Raw genomic sequence first — 21,142 nt, 5'->3', positions numbered from 1 at the left:
AGGGGTGTTTCTCATGGTGTGTTAGTGACACAAATGAAGTGGCCAGGAGCAGTCTTCACTTCCCCCTCCTGAAATCCATGCCAGTGTATACAGATCCAGCAGGCATAGAGTTAATTGATTTTCCCCCCCTGTTTTTGAATTCTATCCGTTGGCACAAAAAGTACAATTGCTCCTTCCCAGACAACCCAGAAATAGCCACTGTACCGGAAGGGATATTAGAAGAGGATGTTAATCTGTAAAGCCAACACCAAGAACTAAATACTCCTGAAGCATTTTATTTTTTTAATGGGCCAATTTCTTAAATACAGCGTTTCTTGGAAAATTGTTGTAGTTACTTTATCAAAAGGAGGTAGGAAAAACCAGAATAACTTTCACTGGGGCAGTGTCATCCTTAAAGTAAGCACCAAAGACAGTAAGATCAGGAGGCATAGGCGTAAGTGTCACTGTGATGAGCAGACACGATCATGGCTCCTTCTCCCACCCCACCACCATGAAGGGAGCCAGCAATAGGGATACTTAATGCAGCACCCCCCATCTTCCAAATGACATTATTAGCTTATCTAGAGAATATGGTGATGGTTTGGGGTTGCCAGTTGTTTTGGTTTTGGGGGGTTTTTTTGTTTGTTTGTTTTGTTTTGTCTTTTTGAAAAAAACTCTCAGACTTATGAAAGAGTCGAGCAGCTGGGCATGGTGGCAGCACCTCCATTAATACCAGTACTTGAGAGGTAGAGGTAGTGGGATCATGAATGGGAAAGACACCCTGAGCTGTATAGTGAGATCCTGTCTCAAAAAGCCAAAGGCTAGTGTGTAGCTCAGAGGTATAGCATGTGCCTGGCATGCATAAGGCCCCGGGTTCCACCCCAGCACTGCAAAGAAAAAAGGGCGGGGCAATAGTATAGAGACCATCTACATCTCCACTGCCTAGATTCCCTAAGTGCTTTACATGCTTACTTTATTCTGCTTTCCATTTGTTCTCTGAACACATGTACACACACATGCATACATGTGCATGCATGTGCGTGCGCGCACACACACACACACAAACACACACACACACATACACACACACACACACATTTTCCTTAACTACTTGAGATTAAGCTACTGATGCAATGCTTCTTTAAACATAAATAATTCTGTGCACATTTTCTAAACTAGAGGACGCCGTATAGCACCGTGCTCTTTTATAAAGAGTCTGCAAAGTTCCTTGCACAGCGCAGCAGCTACCCAGGTGAAGGAGGAGGTCTGCAGAGACCATTGGGCTGAGATAACGCCTCTGGCACATCTAATCAGTCCTCTTGAGTGGCAGGCAGACTCATTTTCCTGGTCTTTCCATTGAGCCAGTAACAGGGATGCTAATTAAAGCTGAGATTCTCAAGACTTGAGGTGCCTTGATGACAATTTAAAAACACTAGCCATCCTTGGAGCCAGAAGAAATCGCATCATGGTGCATCCGGGTTTGACTTAAGCCTTTAAATCATTCTCCATCAGCATCTTTCTGATGAATTAAAAGAAAACAGTATCTCCTTTTCTTTAACACTTAACCTCCCAAGTCTTTTTCTGCTTGTAAGTGAACTGTAAGCCTTAGGGCTTTGGTGGTTAAGGATATTGTACCTACAGACCCTGTCTGCCTCAGGTTGACATGTTCACACTGTCCAATGGTCAAGTGCCAACAATGATGCTCACTATACTGCTCTTGAAAAGAGAGCCTTAAAACCTCTAGATCCAACCACTAGTACAAAGAAGGGCCAAACGGAGTGCACGCCCTTATCCCATAGAAAATAATACTCGGTAAGATGGAACCATCACCCTCATACATCCATGGGCTTTTGTACCTTCAAGAATATGCTCATCGAAAAACCTAGGTGTGGTAATACGCAACCATTATTCCAGACAAGCAGATGCTGAGGCATGACAGCTGAGATCGTCCTCTGGCCTAAATGAGCACACACGTATAATGCTCATTCACCTGCATATACAAGCACACACACAGACACACACACACACACACATATATATATACACACATACACACACATGCACACACACACACAAATGCACTCGCTTTTTGTTTTGTTTTGTTTTGTTTTGATAAAGCGTTTCTCTATGTAGGCCTGGTTGTTCTGGAACTTGCTATGCATACTAGGCAGGCTTCCTTGAACTCAGATATCTAAGCCACTTCTACCTCCCGAGTGCTGGGATTAAAGGTGTGCGCCACGATGCTTGACGAAGAATGCACTCATTTATGTGGACCTCCATCCTGTATCTGTCAGCAGACTCACCCATAAAATTAGACTCCCTCCAAGCAGCATTTGTCCTCCCCAAGACAATGCTCTAAGGCAATAGTCGAGCTGAGTATGTCTAATAATGTCCAAAAAACACTCAAAGTTTTTTGGTTTTTAGTTCTCTAGTCCCTCACCCCAAGGAACGTTGGCCAGAACCAACGGAAGCCTAGATCTCCTTCAGGCAGTTATTGCCATGTGACCCATTCTTGGTCAAATCATCAGCCAAGCAATAAGAATAGAAAAGGAAAGATGGTCTCTCCCCCATCTCTACCTTCTAGTCCCACCATTCGTGATCTTTTCCGTAACCTTCCAGAAATGTGTGTTCATGTGCAAACCTGTACATAAAGGAGACAGTACTGGCATCTCGCATCATCTCGCACCTTTCACATAGCAATGTCCCGCAGAGGTTCGCGGGCCCATGGCATTCTTCACACTGCCGTTCCTGTTTCTCGACATCTCCAATTCCTCTCCTCTGTCCGTTCTTGTTCTCCAGACTTTCTGTACCAAAATGCACTGGCTTCAGTGGGCATCCAGGCCTTCGGTGAGCACATCTCCAGAACCTTGAGTGACTAAGCAAACTAACCTCACTTTTCCACCATTAACCGTGTGCCGCTGCCTGGCCCCCATCCTGCATCGGGACCTCCCCTGAGCATGCTGACCTTCATGGAAAGGGCAGAGCAGTAGACAGAGGCCCTCCCCGAGGGGCGTCCGTACAGTTGACCTGACCTCCCGTGAAGTGTAGGGCAGATTCCACCAGCCTGTGTCTGCCACTGGCTATTTAACCCACACAAAGAGATACAAGGAACAGCACAGAGACGGGGTGCTGTGCTCACAAATGCTCACACTGTACAGCACAGTACTGTAGTCTCCCCAGAACAGAGACGTCAATATAGGTAAGCGTTCTGCTGATGCCAAGGATGCCCTGCTGCATCTAGAAGCTGTAAGAGGCCCTCCCCAGACTCCTACCTTTCTTTTTATTTCTGCGCTTTCGCAGCTAACCCCTAGGCTTCATTTGCTCTGAACCCCGCCTACCCTTCTGGGAGTTGTGTGGTTTTGCTTCCTAGCAGGCATGGTTCTGTAACCACTCCTGTTCCTGTGCCAATGACTGTGGAGTTACATATGGCATTCCTGAGACACCATAGAGTTTAGACCAGTGCATTTACTGCCTGCACATGCTCAGTGCCTCTCGGGGGTAAGAATCACAGGCAGGAAGCCATGCCCCGCAGCACGGCTCAGTCTCCTCCCTCTGCCCTTGCACAGAACACCAGGGCTTGAGAGGCTGCTTGCCACACAGGACGGGGGTACAGAACACTGTGACTGAGCTTCAACCTAGAGTCTGCGTCATTCTATGCTCTATAATACCTTTGCTGCGCCTGGCTTCTCTTGGGTTCACTTTATTGACTGGTGGATTTACTAAACGGGCGGTGTCTTGGTTTCTCTTATGTCATTGTGATAAAATACCCTGACAAAAGAAACTTTGCTGGGGGGGGGAGGGGAAGGGTTCATTTTAGCCCCGCAGTCCATTACTTTTGGCAAATCAAGGCTGCAAAAACTCGGACTAGCTGATATCCACGGTGAAGAGAAGAGAAAGGGTGAACGCATGCATGTTTGCACTCAGCTTGCTCATCCCACTCTTACATAGCTCAGGATCTCTGGCTTAGGGAATGGTGTCACCCTCAGTAGGCGGGGCTTCCTCAATGCCATCAACATAATCCCTCACAGACTTATCCACAGGCCAACCTGTTCTACGACAGTCCCCCATTGAGCATGCCTTCACCAATGGTTCTAGATTGTGTCTAGTTGATGATTAAAACTTGCCATCTGCATAGATATATCAAAAATGACAAAGGAAGATGTCAATTCCTTAATGAAGAGATGAAAGAGAAGGCAAACTGTTAACAGCATTCATTCATTTTCCAACTCTCATCCATCTGCATGTAGGGCTGTTGCCACATGTTTGTATCTGTATAATGTCCCATCATATAGAAAGGCCTCACATATGCTAGCTCCTTCAGCCCTCACCACAGCCTTGGAAGGTGGTTGGCCGCATCCCATTTTACCTTTATAGGGACATGCAATGAGATTCCTACAGCTACACCTAGGGCCTTTTGACCTCTGGACTGGTCCCTCACTCTGCTGTCCAGCCTCAAGTGTCAGTACTGCCCAATGCGCACCAGACACCAACCGTTCCCAAGGAGATCAGGGACTGCTTCTTGATGCCCGTTTCTCTTCTAAAGTTTGTCCAAGGCCATCTTGCTGGCAAAAGTTTCCACTAGTGAAAGCTGCTGGTGGCCTGTGGCGATGGATACCATGATTATTCACCCCAGGGGCACTGACCATGAAAGCTGATTTAGCTGCCGTGGAGGTCTAGTGGACTAGAACTTGGAGGCCACAAACAGCCCAAACTTGCCTGTTGTTATAGCTGCCTTGGAGGCTGTCCTTCAAATGGCTGCGATCATGTTTTAGCTGTACCTCTGATGAGTGTCGGGAGAGCAACTGCAGCCCAGCCAGCTTCCTATGCCGTTCCATTCACTTGCTTATCCACAGATACCACTGGCTGATCACCCCTCCCCGCCCCAAACCCCCATCGCTGACTCCCTATTCACCTCCAAAGTGGCACCTGAAGCTCTCTGCCCATCAAGCTGATGACCCCAAGGTTGGGCCGTAGGCAGTGGACAATAGATTCCTAAATATATTATCTTCTGAACAAGTGTCCAAAGAGCTCTGATTGTTATAACCCACGGCTGTACTTGCTGGTGGTATTTTAGATCTCTGCATAACATCTTTAAAAGCAAATAGTTCAAAATCTTCTCCAGTCTCCCCAAAAGAGATCGTTTGTTTCTGGGCCTGGTTTTGTTTAGAAGTATGGAAGGTTCTCTTTTGAGAGACTTTCCCTAGTATAAGATTAATTTATATTTTTCACAATATTCAGGCTGCCTTTGGAGATGTCATTCACTCTGATATGACCACACTCAGAATAAAACGTCATCTTATCGTCACACTCAACCCCTAGTTTTTCAAAAGCTATCGCTAAGGTATACGCACATCCCTCGTTGTTTCTGTTTGTTAGTTTGTTTTGGGGGATTGGTTTGGTTTTTGTCTCATGGTTGATTGTCTGAACTTTGGTGATTCAATTAAATCTTTGTCCTCAGCCTACCCTTGCCTCTGTTCTCTCCACTTAAACTGAGCCAATTTAACAAAAACCAGAATGTGGTTTCTCTCCCTCTCTTTCTTTGAGCCAGGGAAAATTCTTTTTTAATTTTTTTAAAAAATTAATGTATATATTTTGCCTGCATGTATGTATACAGACACATGTGCACTTGTGCCCAGGGAGGTCAGAAGACGGGGTTGGATCCCCTGGGGCTGGATTTCAGTTGGTTGTGAGCCACCATACAAGCCCTCTACAAGAATAACCAGTACTGTTAACCACTGACCTAGCTCTCTAGTCCCCAAGCCAGAGAAAATTCTAAGGAGAGTTAGGGCGAGAGAAAAGGAAGGTGTCTGTGGTGGGGAACAACCCACGTGGCCATTCAGTGTGATCACAGAGCAGTGAGTGAGTTGATGAGAGCTCCATGCTTTCCCCTTAGCTCCACTGTCTTCAGCACAGACAGCTGGAGGCTTCAACAAAGAGTTTTCCCATCCCATTTATTACATCACTTTGAAAGCACTACATGCTTTAGCTATAACGTTTCTTAGAACACTGGCTATAGAACTTGATGTCTTCTCCCCTCCCCACCTCTCTCATTGTTCATGTTTGTGTAGATCCCCTTTGTAGATTTTGAGGACTCTTTTTTTTAATAATTTAACTAATTTATTCATATTACAACTGAATTGTTATCCCATCCCTTGTATCTTCCCATTCCTCCTCCCTCCCGCTTTCACCCTATTCCCCTCCCCTAGGTCTATGACCGAGGGGGACCTCCTCCCCCACTATATAGTCATAGGCTGTCAAGTCTCATCTTGGTAGCCTGCTTATTCTTTCCCTTAGTGCCACCAGACCTCCCCACCAAGGGGAAGTGGTCTCTGGTGCCCCATATTCTTTTTTTTTTTAAACCGCCTTCTTTGGCTATAAAGCCATGGTACTAACAAACTTCTTGCTGGAGCCGGGAGTAGTGATGCACACCTTTAATCCCAGCACTCGGGAGGCAGAGGCAGGCAGATCACTGTGAGTTCAAGGCCAGTCTGGCCTACAAAGTGAGTCCAGGACAGCCAAGGCTACACAGAGAAACCCTGTCTCGAAAAAAAAAATTTTAAAAAGAAAGAAAGAAAGAAACTTTTCACTGGAAACTAATGTATAAGCATGATAAAGATAGTATTCAAATTAAGGACCACATTTGTACAATCTTTGCAAAGAACAAATCCATAAATGTAATGCTAGACAGGCAGGCGAAAAGAATATATACCTTGGTTAGCCTTGTTTTGCCTCATAGGGACACACATTCTCTCTCCTTGTTTTCCTCAGAATCTCCTTCTTGTTCTTCTTTGCATGGTCAGTATCAGAAAATGCACAAATGATATCTTCTTAAGGGTCCTCACACGCACCCTCTGAAAGCATCAACAGTAAATGCACTTGAATTCTTCCAGGCATTGGGTACCATCATCAAAAGGGAGTTTCCCTCAAAGCCAACACTCATAGAGTTGTAACACTTGCTTACAGTGCTTTTTTTCTTTGGGCTTCTGCAACTTTTCCACGCTCTGATCCCACACATGGCTGCCTCTGCCTAATTTTCTCGCTTGGCCCCTTCACACCAACCACAGGACCTCTCATTACAGTCTAGATGGATGGAATCCAGTGTTTTACAATGGCTGCACTATTGATATTTTGAGCCAATAGGTCTTTGGGGGTGAAGAGAAGTCCTTCATTTTAGGGCATTTAGCAGTATCTCTCTATATCCACTAGATGACAATGGCTTGTCTAAGAGATGACAATTAAAGAAATATGAGTTCCATGGAGGAAAACTCTTACTGGGTTGAAAATCAAGTCTTATCAAAACAACAACTGTTTTGTTAGCTGTTTACATCATTGCAATAGACTTGAATGTGGTGCCTCAATGGAAGCCAGTTTCCATTGTTTATCTGATTTATGAATCAAGTGTAGACTCCTGATCAGTTCCTGAGAAGAAACAGTATTCCCTTACTTGCTTCCTGAAGAGCCCTTACCAGTGGTTCAGGATATCCTCTGCATGTGGGGGGTGATGTGATTGCAGGCTCTGCCTCTGCCGACCTTTGCTTTGAAATGCTTTGGGTTCTTGCAAAGAAAAGCATCATGGGAATATACAGTTTGAAAGTCAAAGCTTTGTTGCTCCATATATGGGAGACAGACTGAAATGATGAATGTGCTTTGTCACCTGTATGGACTCCACAGAGTGGCTTAAAGACCACACACACACACACACACACACACACACACACACACACACACACACTGCCATGGCCATCACTGCAGTGTGAAATGTCCTTGAGTTCAGAGTATGTGACTGCTTATAAAATGAAAATCATATTGAAAAGGGACACTGTTGCTTTTGAAGACTTTGCTTTGAACTTAGGGCATATTCTCTGCCTCCATAGACACTTAGAAGTGTGTCTTAGTTGCTGCAAAGAAAGTGGGAAATTATAATGATAGGGAATTCTGTAGAAAATCTATTTATCAGATAAGTGGGGAAATACAGCCCACGTGACTAACAGATCTTAGTTTTTAAATAAATAAATAACGTATGCTGAACTCTGACCAAGTGCTATGTTCTGTGTGGAACTTCACAGTTGACTTTTACAATGGCACGAGGCATGACATACTGTCCTTCTCCCAACTCTACAATGAGAGAATTGGGAAGACTCCACCTCACAGATTACCTATAACTGCCCTCTGTTGGAGATCCAAGAATGCTACATTAGGTTTACTTAAAATGAGTTCATGTTGCTCCAGTTGTGCTACCAGCAGATGAAAGAGAAATGGCTTGCAGCGTGTGCAGACTCATCAGCAGTAGCATCAGTGAAACTCCCAGCTCTTTATTGGAAGTACCAGAGACTTTGACATGTGATAACCTTTTTAGGTATTTGGAAAAGTTCGAATACTCCTTCCCTTCCTTCTTACGAGGAGTTTAATGTTTTGCAAGTGAGTCTTGCAATTGGTCCTGTATAACTCGACGTCATACAATCGACTGTGAGTTGAGTAAGACTCTCATGCACTACTGCTTAAGCAGCTGTCTACTTAGACAACCACTGGGAATCGCTGCCAAAGGCCTCCATTTGCAAAGAATGCCTTGAAAGATAATATTCGAGAGAGATCATAGACTTTACTGTGCCTCCCCAGGGTACCTGTGCATACCTTCTCCTGTCTTGAGACTGTGCTATGAATGAGCTCCATGTTGACCTGCCTGCCATTTGACCAGCTCTATCCAGATGTGCAGAAGTCTTGTTGAGTGTAAAGACGCATCTACCCCTACCAATGTACCTACCCTGTACTGCTTTAAGATTACTCTGAGGGCTGGAGTTTCTGAAAACAATCCAGTTATATGGCAAAGATACACAGCTTCTGTCTGGTTATAAATATTATTACAAAGAATTATATATGGGACAATACTCTCACCCTGTCAATTCAAGGATACCTACAGGCACAACCAATATCATGGCCTTTTCAACATGGAGCTATGACTGATGGTCCTGTGTGTGCATTATTCATGCTAATGGCTCCGCTTGCTCTATAATAAGGTAATAATTGAAGTAAGAGATGCTGTATTCTTGCTATGTTGTAACCAACAATGCATTTCCATTTAGAGTTTTCATTCCAAGGATATGTGAAGAATTACAATCAAGTAACTCTGTTGTTTGCTGTGCTTGGCTTCTAGTTCCAGTAGGCCTGCAAGTCCTCCAAGAGTCTTTCTGCCCAGCCAGGCCCAATTTCCCTGGGGCACGCCCATCTCATCCAAATGCTCTCAGAAAATTATGCCTGTGATTTGTATCTTCTGACCTCTTTTCTCTCTCTCTCTTTTTTTTTCCCACAGTGCGGCAAAGGAGCAGAAAATTTTGACAAGTTCTTCACACGAGGGCAGCCTGTCTTAACACCTCCAGATCAGCTGGTCATCGCTAACATAGACCAGTCTGATTTTGAAGGGTTCTCGTATGTCAACCCCCAGTTTGTGCACCCAATCTTGCAAAGTGCAGTATGAAACTCAAAAATGAAAGATCAAATGCCTTCCCAGCCCCTAGCCCCCTAAGCAGTGGGAAATTATCCTTACCCCCTAAAAATTTAAGGCTATGGCCTTGTATTTTGTTCCACACAGAGGCCTGAAAATTCTAGGGACATTAGTCCATAAGTGATCAGCTTTTCAGGATCTCTCGATCTCTCTCTCTCTCTCTCTCTCTCTCTCTCTCTCTCTCTCTCTCTCTCTCTCTCTCTCTCTCTCCAAGAACATTATCTTAGTGGATGATGACATAATGTACAGAGTACAGCTTAATTATGTAGACGTCACATCTGGCTACAGGTTAATTCTTCCTAGAAAACAAAGATACTTGTATCCCCTTTTTTTGGTACGATTTGATATATTCTGCATACCCTCCACCTTTGGATTTTCATTGTCAGGATCCTTCAGCTAGAGATAGTAATGTGATTCCAACTCCAACTCAAGGTATGGAAACATTTCCACCTAAGATGTCTTTGGAACAAAAGAACAGGAATCCCTAAGAGTAAGCAAAGGGAAGTTGGGGACCAGTATCTTCAGGACCCCATCGCTTCTAGTCTATGCTTGTATGGAAACAGCCCCTAGAATCTGAGAGGACAGGATGAACCTAATCACTGTTCCCAAAATGTCATAGCACAACCATAGTGCAGCAGTTTAAGAGTGAAAGAAAACTTCAGATGGATATTTATTGAATCTGTCATCTGTGTTGCCCTACTTGGTTGATAACTATCCTGATAACTCATTCTTTTTAAGAGGCCAAATCATCTAAGGACTTTGCTAAACAAGCACGTGAAATCGTTTCAGATCAAGGATAAACCATGTGTACGTTCATTTTAATCTCTGGGAGATGACGACTCTTCGATCCAGGGTGCCATCAGTAATCACGCCACTGTTCATGAGTGTTGTTAGCCAACCCCTCCACCCCCCCCACACACAATAATACTACCTTTGTAGGTACCCTTCCTAAGAACCTGCAGTGTATGCCCCCAACCCCTTTTGTACTATTTATTTAATAAGCTGCGGTGTCGTTTATGAAAGTACAATGTATAGTAACTTAATCAGAGTATTGACTAGCATAAATCCCTATTGGTTGATTTTCCTTCTTTCTCCAGCCCTAACATCCACTTATAGGTGAAAAACAATATATTTTGGGTTCCCATTTCCAGTTCCTATTGAATGAAGCACCTGGAGCTATAGGATCAAGATACTTCATGCTTATATCAGCTCAAAGATGTTTTCTTGCTAGAGGGATTTTAATACGTTTTGCGAGTGCATCATGCAATGGATTTTGCATGTTTATAATAAAACTTAATAACAAGTTAATCTATATTATTGATATGATTGTATCAAGTATAAAGAGTATTATGATAATTTTTATAAGACACAATTGTGCTATATTTGTGAAGGCTCATGTTTCCAGTCTGCTTTAAGATTAAGTGTTAGCTTTATTCATTGCTGCTGTGTTCCCCTTTACCCACTACCCCCCACACTCTGGCCCTCGATCAGATATATTAATTTTTTAATGTAGATGTAATTTTAAAAATGAATGGCTACTTTACACGTTTAACTAGGCTTTTACTATGTATGTGTATATATGTACATATATATATTTGATTCTACCTGCAAACCCCGGTTTTGTTTGTGGGGATTATTTTTGAGATGAGATTCTGTTAACTTCTTCATATCATCCTCTGTTCGGGTTCCTCTACCACTCCTCCTCTTGGGGACAGCTGGAAATGTTTAATTCCAGTATTCCTGATATGTTCATATACATGTGGCATTGTTACAGCACCTGGGCTGAACTCCAAGTGTGAGTGTGAGTGTGTGTGTGTGTGTGTGTGTGTGTGTATGTGTGTGTGTGTGCACGCGCATGCGTGCTCACATGCCTGTCTGTCTGTCTGATTCTTTTCAGCCTGTGTCTTTTGAGGACTCTAGGGATGAAAGGGTGGGAGGATTCCTTTCTGTATGTGCATATGGACACACCAGAAGTATGTAGTCTGTCTTCCTGCCACAGAATAACTCACTGTGTACTCCAGGACATGCAGATTCCTTGAGACAAACTTTATCCCCCGTGCCTGTGTATAACCATCCCTGAAGCTGTTATGAACAGACTCTTTTCAGAGGCACGTGCTGTCTTAAAGCTGTTGCTAGAACATTCCGGTCTTTGACGAGCACATCTTTGGCAAAACGCCTCCCAATACAAGGTGTTTAGAAGAGGCAGGCTTCTGAAGCATAAAGAATGTGAAAAAATGGAAGCTCCCACCAGTCCTTATAGAAGGCATCTCTTTCCAAAGCATCTCCCAGCTAAGCTCTCCTCCACTTGTCTGCTTGACAGTCGTATAACGCGCAACCCACCAAGAGTCTTTGAGATAAGGAGCACAGACTGTTCTGAAACACCTAATCAGATGGAGCTATGGAGCGGGGAATGGGCCAAACCAGAAAACAGCAGTTTCTTCTGCAATGTTCCATGAATTCTGGACTTCAGAACTCAAAAAGGAGGGGCAGAGGGATTTCATGTATTAATGCTAGAAGCCCAGCTCATCTTCTTGGCAATCTAGCCTTATCAAAAACACTATACTTGGTCCAACAGTAAAGGAACTGGAAATTAAAGCATTGTTCCTTCCCGGATGGAACAGCAACAGGACTGGTTCCCAGCTGGACCTCTCAAGGTGAGGGAAGCCACAGGGAAGGAAGACAAGGGTCGCGGACAATCCGTTCCAAGGTTCCAAGCTGCCTGATTGTTTTAAGCAAGTAGCAGGTGTGGGTTTTCCCTTAAACCAGCAACATCCAGCTCCAAGTAACCCAACTTATCCAGAAAGTATGTGCAATCCCTTGGATGGCTTGTATGCATAGAGAATATGAAGCAACAGTCTCAAAAGGGAGGAAAAGAATAACAGATCCACAGAGCGAGCATTTGCCTAAGGAACAGAATAATGGAGACCAAACCTAGGAGAAATGATAAAAGTTTAAGGAAGTATTCATGATGCAGCCTATTTTATACACTGCTGAGTGTTAAATATAGATAAAGGCTAATACTTGAAAAGTCTGGGCAGCCCAAGACAGTTAGTTATTACTACAAAACTAACTCATGTGGATAACCATTAACAGCTATTAACGCAGGATCAATTGATAGAATTCTACACCATTGTCCCACTTCATAGGCCTTGTGTGAAATGGGGCTACAGGGAAATGGCTGCTATTTGAACAGAAGTGACCAAGTAGGAGGCGAGATTCAGAAGGATGCCTTGAAAGGTATAGTCCCTGGGGGGGACTCTTCAGGAAGCGCCTGCTCTCAGACTCTGCCTGCATTGACAAGGCCTGTGGAAGAGAACCTGGCGCAATCTGAGTCTCCACAGGACCCACAGGGCTGTGACCCAGAAAATTCATTCAAACTGTTTTCTATTATACTCCCCTGGAAGGTGGGCATTGCTCAGTGGCTTCTCGCTTCTACCACAGGTCAGTGGGCTGCTAGCTCTGCCTTTGGCATGGCATCGAAAGTTACCCAGCACTTGGGTTGAATGAAAAGAGCTGAAGTGTGCTGCCAGGTGCAGCCCTGGGAGTTAATGGGAGGCTTGCCTCCTGGCAGCTAATTCAGGAGCTGCATGAGAAGCCTCAGGAACTAAGCTGACTGCCCTTTGCCGCCACCACATCACCCCCTTTATCCCTGTGGCCTAGTAGCCTTTGAGCTGGTAGCCCTTTCTTGAATTAGTCATTCTATTAGTAATTTGAAAAACCCAGGAAGCCAAGAGTTTTCTGGAAGCTTGGCCTGAGGTGGTCACGTGAAAGATTACCAGGCCAGTATTAACCCTCAACTGTTGTCGCTCATGAGCTACAGTTCTTAGCAAAGTGTGGTGGCTTGCCAAGCCCCAAAGAGCCACCTACTGATGTACCACAAAGTGGAGGAAGCTGGAGTCAACACCGTTAGAGAAGAGCAGGGTTTGAGTGCACCCAGAAGAAAGACATGGAAGCTTGGCAGAGAGACCGGTGGGACCTGCATGGGCTTTCTCCACAGGGAGTCATCGGTGCAAATGGAAGTTAACATCTGTCAGTCTTCAAATGTGTGGTTTTTGTCAGAGACACCGTTCCTTCTCGAACCCTCCCAACTGTAAGAAGTCCTTTGCCCTGGACAGCCAGGCCAGCCAGCAGACCCTGAAAGGCACCAAGTTCCACCTCTTTCCTTCTGATAATTATGGCTGCTGAGACTAGGTGCAGACGTTGAAAAAAAACAAAAAACAAAAAACAAAAAAAAATTTAAAAAAACAGCCAACAGTGTCCTGCCAGCTTCCACTTAGCGAGAAAAATAGGAAGAGTACGTGCAGAGCTTTGTTTTCTCAAAACAGAAGAGAAGGGGCGAAGTGAGAGTCGCGTGCTCTTAAAAGCCTCAACAAGGCAACACCCCTGACAGTCATTTTCTCTCACCTTGGTCTTATGAAATTACCTACTTCTTGTGTGTACATGTCACACTGTTTCCTATTTGTTTACAGCCCCAAAAGGGCAGGGGTGCCTGTCCCCACCCCACAACTGAGCACACCACACGATCATGCTCAAGAGACGCATGCTGAGCCAGGGACCTGAAAGGATGCTGACCAGGAGAGATGCAGGACAGTGATAAGGAAAGAAGCAGGTCCTCTGCTTAGCAGCGGTTCCATACTAGCATGACAGAGTGCTAGAAAATAGGCTTGAAAAATTGCTTTTCTTGAACCGCTGTTAACAACACTCCACCCATGTCCCACTGGGCCAGTGTAGCAAATCTAAAGAAATCTGTTACTTTCTGCTGTTAGAATAATCCAGAAAATCAGGAAAGGGTGCTTGAGACATGCACAGATGCGGTGTTCTGGAAGTGGTGTCTACTGCTGTCCTGGTGATGCTACAGTATCAAGACTCAGTGGTTAAAAGCTCTCTGTGCCCCTCCATTCATGTAGTCAGGTGTCAGTCAAATAAACACAGAGGACACAATAAGTCATTAAGCAGCCTTACTGTGACCCTCCCCAGAAGCCCACAAGCTCCAAAGACTTTTTTTTTAAACCTAAAACAAGAAATTAACTTATTAACTCCACTAGAAGACCTGAATATCCTGGGCTGTTTGTACTTTTTTTATAGAGAACTTTAATAGCTCAATTCTTTAAAAAAAATGAGTTTTTAAAATAAAACTAATATAAATTTCATAAAATTCCAATTCCATGGAGCCTTTAGGAGGATTTCGCCTGGGTGGGATAGAGCACCCAGGACCTGCATTCCCACGACAGGATTTTCCCGTGCCAGTGAGGTCTGGAGTCCACATTGGATCAGCCGCCGGATGGCATTCTCTCCCTTTCTACATACGCACTAAAGACAGCTGCCTTCGGGTTAGCTATCTTCGGGTTAGCTGTCTTTCAGTTGTAGGCAGATGGCTTCATAGTCCCCCTTCCTGATGCAGCCCAAGGAGAGCATTCTTGGGGATCTCTGGGACCCCACTCTGTGCTCTAAGAGTCTGTGAGCAGGAAGAGGGTACTTCAACTCTGTCACTGGTCAATTCTGCTCCCTCGGTCTCACGTCTGGTAAAAATAGAGAGATGCCCTGTAAGGATTTTGCCCATTGGGCAGTTCAAACCTACTATCCCCAGAAGAGGCAGCATTATGTGCCTGATGCTTCCATTTCCATGTGTGCAAGTAGACTGGACCCTTCTTTTCAGAAGATAGCTACCCCCGCACACTTTGTAAGAACCCCTTTTTCTAAAATACAACAAAAGGCGGCTTTGCACTTTCTGATTAAACAACTGTCTTTTGTCTCTTGCTTAGTTTTAAGACTATTCTGTGATCAACGTTCGTAGATTTTTGTTTATATTTTGCCTGGAAAAATGTGACTCTCTCTCCTTGGGAGGTTTAGTAGACTATCGAAAGTTAAACACAAAGGTGGTTACTATTTTGAGCCTAAAGGTTTTATAAGAATCGACTTCCTATCCTGACTATGAAGGTTTTTCAGAATATCTTTTATAGATGGTCAGAGCATTTGAAATTGTGTTTCCTATATGATATCAGTTTTGTTTTATGAAGGACATGCCATGTTTAAATCTCTCATTGAAAAACACCATGCAAAACCCCAAATTGGTTTGGAGGAAGGAGTGAAGGTTGAGGTTTTCTGCCTGATAAGCCGCAGGGGGGGGGGGGCGCGTCCCACTGCTTGTTTGATTACCTAGTAGGTGAGGTGGATATGTAAATTACCGCGTAGCTTTCCTGGATTTGTGTAACCTCTAATCTTCGTTTGCATGATTCGCTTTGTTAGATGCATTCACTGTAGTTCTGGAAGCTAGCGTGTATGAATAAAGATACTGATCACTGCTGAGTGAGCGGCTGTCATTTGCATCCCACGGTGGCCTTGCTCTGCGTTCCCACCCAGTGTTCATTGAATGGAGTTGACTCCAGACACGTTCTGTAGAGCACTTTGCATCTTTTCGTCTATTTCAGGCATGGCTCTCTATTTTTTTTTTTTTTTAAAGTCATAAATTAGCTTTGGAGACAAAAGAAACGACCCAGCAGTTAAGAGCAGTCACTGTATAGTCATGAAGACTAGAGTTCAGGTCCCGTCATACATAGAGCAGGCAGGGCATCCCTCAAAACCAGCACTGACACCTGACACTCTGGCAAGTCACATACAACTAGACAAATGGGTAAGTGAATGTATTAGAAAGAAATCAAAGCACTGTGTGCTGGGCCAGTGAGATGGGTTCAGTAGGTAATGGCACTTGCCACCAAACCTGAGGACCTGAGTTCAGTCCCCAAGACTCACACACTGGCAGGGGAGAACTGACTCCTAAATGACGTCTCCTCGCCTCCAGATGCCGTGCTGTGGCTGGCTGGCTCGCTCACTCTCCTTCTCAGTAGGATCTCACATGGTCCAGCCTGGCTTTCAAACTCTGGGGAGTCAGAGTTATTTTCTTGATTCCGTTATATTCTTGATCATCCTTAAATTCTTGATGCTCTGCCGCTTCATCTTGCTGTGGTACTAGGGTACAGGCAAACCATCATACCCAGCTGTAGTGCTTGGGACCTGAACCTGTGCTTTGTGCACAGCAGGCAAAAAAGCCTACCAACTGAGCCACGTCCCCAGCCCTCAAAACCCAGCTTCGAAAAGCCAAGGACCGATGTTGGCAGGGTGTCCTTGCTCACTCTCTCCTGACATCTTCCTTCGAGAGGCCTCTCTCCCCCCTCACGTTCATGGCTTTGTTCCACCGCACCCTCACTTCCCTTCCTATCCCCGGTTCTGTGATGCTCAGGCCAGGCTTGCTCATTTTAATGCTCTCTACATTCATATGTGCATCCAACTAGGTCATCCCTAAGATGCTGAACTCACACACCTAACATCCTGAAGTTCAGGGGCTTGCGGCTACCGTGGAAAAGGCCAGGGGATTCGACTCCGAGGAAAAACATGTTCACACCCAGGGGTCATCCTGCCTAAAACAACGCCCTCGTGTACAGCCAGAGGCCAGAAGGACTTGAGCCAGTCCACCAAGATATACCCCTGGTGGTAGCTTCTGAGGCAAGACTGAATATGGCTGGTCCACCCACCCTTACAGAGATGAAGGGGATGGTCTGAGGTCATAAGCAATACCCTTCTGGGGGTATCAGGTGTCACCAGAATAGAAACTCAAAAACTAGATCTTCTGTCCAATAATGCCCCACTCCCATTCCAACCTTTTCCTATTGACACCCAGTCTGTTAGCAAGTATTTCTGGGGCTCCTCAGTCAGGACTCTCAGGTGGGGGCTATTTTCCCTGGTGAGGGCATCTAGAGTTCATTGGCAGCAACAGCCAGGAGGCATGTTGCTGAATCTGGTGGGTAGAGGGCAGGGTTGCTGCTAAGCTTCTCACAATATATGGGACAGTCCCCACTTCAAAGCATTGCCACACCCAAAATTTTAGTGGCCCTTCTGTGGAGAGGCCTAGTGTAAACTATCTCCCAAATCCTTCTACTTTGCTCCACCTTCAGCTCTCCCTACCCTGAGGTCACCCTGTAATCACACCTTGATCCCTCACAGCTGTCCCTACCTAGCAGCCATTGGGACCTGCTGGAGCAGGCCCTCAATGATTAAAGCTCTGCCCCATGGCTTCCTATCACACAACATCCACAGCCTGCCAGCATCAGCCACTCTTGGGATACTGAGTCAACAGCTGGGAAGGTTAAGTTCAGAAATGCTGGCTTGAGGTCTGGGGAAATAACACAGTAAAGCGTGTGTTCCATAAGCCTTAAGGACCTGCATTCAACTCCCAGAACCTTTATTTAAAAAGAGGGCCAGGGTGGTGTGTGCTTATGATCCCAGCCCTGAGGAGGCAGAGACAGCTCCCATGGCCACCTGGCATAGCCGAATAGCCACACCTCAGGCCAATAAAAGACCTTGTCTCAAAAAGCAAGGCAGACAGCTTCTGAGGGGCACACCTGAGGTTGTCCTTGGGCCTCCGCAAGTGTGTGTGCACACACAAAATGCTGGCTAACTATGTGCATGTGTGTTAGGATCTTTCCTACTAGAAAAAGCTAAGCGAGGGGCCCACATACTTGTCATGATCACTGCAGGACCCCAGTAACTAAAGCAGTTTTTGCACATAGTAGAGACCCAAATAAACATGTGTCTGATGAGTAAATGCATAAACAGACCCCCAAGACGGCTATGCTATCTCACGGTACTAACAGGAACCATTACAAGGCCACGTTCCTTGCTCTCAAGGTATTCAAGCACTAAGGAGGCAAGATAGACATGCAGGCAATGCTTAAAGATGAAAACACCAAGAGCAGATGCCTCAGAAACCCAAATTCTCTGGCTGGAGAGGTGGTGGCTCCAAGGTTAAGAGCACCAACTGCTCTTCCAAAGGACCCAGGTTCAATTCCCAGCACCCGTATGGCAGCTCACAACTGTCTGTAACTCCAAGGTCTGACACCCTCACACAGACATTCATACAGGCAAAACACCAACGCACATAAAATAAAAATAAATAAATTAAAAAAAAAAAAAAGAAACCCAAGTTCTCAGTTTCTGTCCTTCAGCCTTGAGCCTAGTGACAGTGGCTGCCTACGGTTTCACTCGAGTGATCATTCAACACCCTGAGGTTTTTCTCTAGCCTACTGTGTGCTCTTGGGGGAGGGGGCAGTGGTGTAGAAATTACGGCTCAGCAAAAGTGGCACTACGCACACAGCAAAGGCTATGCATTTTCACACCTTGTCCCGAGAGCGGTCAGGGCAGGGAGCTGGGTCCTGCCTGCAGGCTATGTGCGAGAAGAGCTCTGGGCTCTAGGGAAGCAAAACTGAATGTCCCAAGACTCTTTCCTTGTAAGCTAGATCAATAAATATATTGCAGGCAAAGCTGTTCTAATCATAAAGAGAGAAAATGGAATCCGGTGAAATCAAAGAGCTAGAGGCGGGCTCAAGGACTCAACAGACACAGGCAGATGAGCGTGTCAAAGAAACAGGAGTCTGAAGCAGATGACCGACACAAGTGTGTGGACACATTCACACACAGCCCCAGGTACAGGGGTCGATCTGTCATAAAAGTGCAAGACACACCTTCTACAGTTCCTTCATTTGCGTTTATTTAAAGCCCACAGTGACGGCCACCTCAGGTAGTGACTTTGTCTGACTTACATAAGAGCAGAGGCCAGCCAGCTCAGAGAGGTTGAGTACCAATAGCCAGGGGAGTAAACACTAGATGCCTTGAGTCTGCTATAACTATGGATGTGTGATCTGTGCCTGGCTGGAGGGGAAGACCAAAAGGCTGTGATCTGAGGAGGGAGAGAGGAAGTTAGTGCAAGCAGAAATTAATCGATGGGAGGAAGAGGGAGGGCTGATGTCCATCTAGCAGCTGCTATAGAATCTGGACATAATGATGTCATTAATTCCCGTGGTCCTGTTGGGGATAGAGATCATGTAAAGACTTACAGATGAGGAAGCCTTGTGACACCTCCATATGGTAAGGGCCATGGCTCACACCTTAATGCTGGGAAAATAAAGGCTCAGGTACTAAGAGGCACCAATAAGCTCGGTACAAGCTGGGTACCATCTATGTTTGCTTTTCCCAACCTTGGCCTACTCAGAGGTCAAAGATGCTGTGATAAAGCAGAGATGCAGGACCTAAGAGCTTTCTTCTCCTTCATCACTTCCCTTCAAGCTCACACCTCGGAGAAGTTCTCTTTATCTGCCTGGACTGTGAGGCTAGATGCCTTTCTGCAGGTGTTTCCAGAAGCTTACCCCCCGCCTTCACCCTCTTTCTCCTGATTTTACTTCCCCCCCCCCTTTTTTTTTAGCACTGTCTGTGTCAGGGAGGAGAGAGAAAAATAGCATCACAGTTCTTAGAACCCAGCAGGTACTTCGTAGCCACCCACACCTGCCTGCCTCTTGCCCAGAGAGACCCAGGAGAGAGAAAGAAAACAAGCTAGAGGAACGGCTGGCTGGCCTGAGGCTCAGCCTCCAATTGCAGCCTTGAATCAAAGGCCATCAGAGGGAGCGTGGTCTAAGAGATAGGGGATACTCGGTGTCTATGGCAGTGAGCAGCCCAGGGAAGAGTGGTAGGATTTGGTTAGGACAGAAGACTCAAGGGATGCTTGTACTATTTTGGAATTCGACAAAAATAGCACCTTGATTCCTAGAGCTAATACAGAGAAGGAAAATGAAGCCCCATCCCCTTGAAGACCAAACTGTGACACTTAACAATCAGGTAATGTGCCCCTCACGTTTGCCGTCACATCTTTCTGCGCTGGCAGAGAAGTCCTGTATTAACCGCCAGTGAGGCGCACAGCTATTGATTTTGTACATACGGAGGGAGTGTGTCTATGTGTGTGCTGCACACGTGGTGTACATATGGGGGCATGCACAAGTGTAAGAGCATGCATAGGGAAGCCAGAGCTCAACACTATGTGGCTTCCTCAACTGCTCTCTGCCTTGTTGGTTGTTTGTTTGTTTGGAGACAGCATCTTGCACTGAACCTGGAGCCCGTCAATTCTTTTCAAGGAGCTGGCCAGGGAGCTCCAAGCACCCTCTTGCCTCTGCCTCTGTCATGCTGCAGTACTGGCACTTGTGCCCCTGTGCTGAGCCTTTTCATGTGAACTCTGGGGATATAAACTAAGGTCCTCCTGCTTGCAATGACAAGCACTGTACCAACTAACCCATCTCCCCATCCACCCCATTAAACATCTTACACACCCAGAAACATAGGAACAAAAGAGAGAAGAAGCCAGAAAGTCTATTTAAAATTCCAATTTGAGTTCCTTGAAAGGAAAGCGCCATCGGAAGCAAACTAGACATAGCCTCTCTTGACTTGTACAATATTCCCCTGGTCTGTCTTAGCTGGATTCAATGAGGTTTTTTTTTTTAACTTCTGCTTTCAATTTTTGATGAATCTACAGGGGTGTCAACCCCCATCAGAGTTGAGAGCATTTGTATAGTGGGCATCACAAGTCTGGGAAACAGGGGTTGGAAAGATGGCTCAGCAGCCAAGAGCACTTGATATATTTATGTTAATTATATAATTTGAAATGTATTCTGAAGTTAGAAGAACAGCAAGTTCCACTTTTGAACAGATGAGTCACTTCAAGACTCACCTGTACACACACACACACACACACACACACACACACAGAGAGAGAGAGAGAGAGACAGAGAGACAGAGACAGAGAGAGAGAGACAGAGACAGAGACAGAGACAGAGACAGAGACAGAGA

General features: G+C 45.4%; 1 protein-coding gene across 1 annotated transcript in view; it reads left to right on the top strand.

Annotated features, from left to right (window-relative positions):
• The window catches only part of PRKCA (protein kinase C alpha), a 399,124-nt gene extending 383,340 nt beyond the window's left edge, over positions 1 to 15,784 (top strand). The window contains exon 17 of the mRNA XM_084751384.1: positions 9,287 to 15,784. Within this exon, the coding sequence (XP_084607510.1) occupies positions 9,287 to 9,451 (165 nt within the window). The 3' untranslated portion in view covers positions 9,452 to 15,784. The remainder of the gene's footprint in view (positions 1 to 9,286) is intronic.
• Positions 15,785 to 21,142: the final 5,358 nt, after the last annotated feature.

Source organism: Acomys minous, assembly GCF_964271855.1.
Source record: "Acomys minous genome assembly, chromosome: 12".
Classification (NCBI taxonomy): Eukaryota; Metazoa; Chordata; class Mammalia; order Rodentia; family Muridae; genus Acomys; species Acomys minous.
The sequence above is the reverse complement of the archived record's forward strand: the minus strand, read 5'-3'. Positions and strand labels throughout refer to the sequence as shown.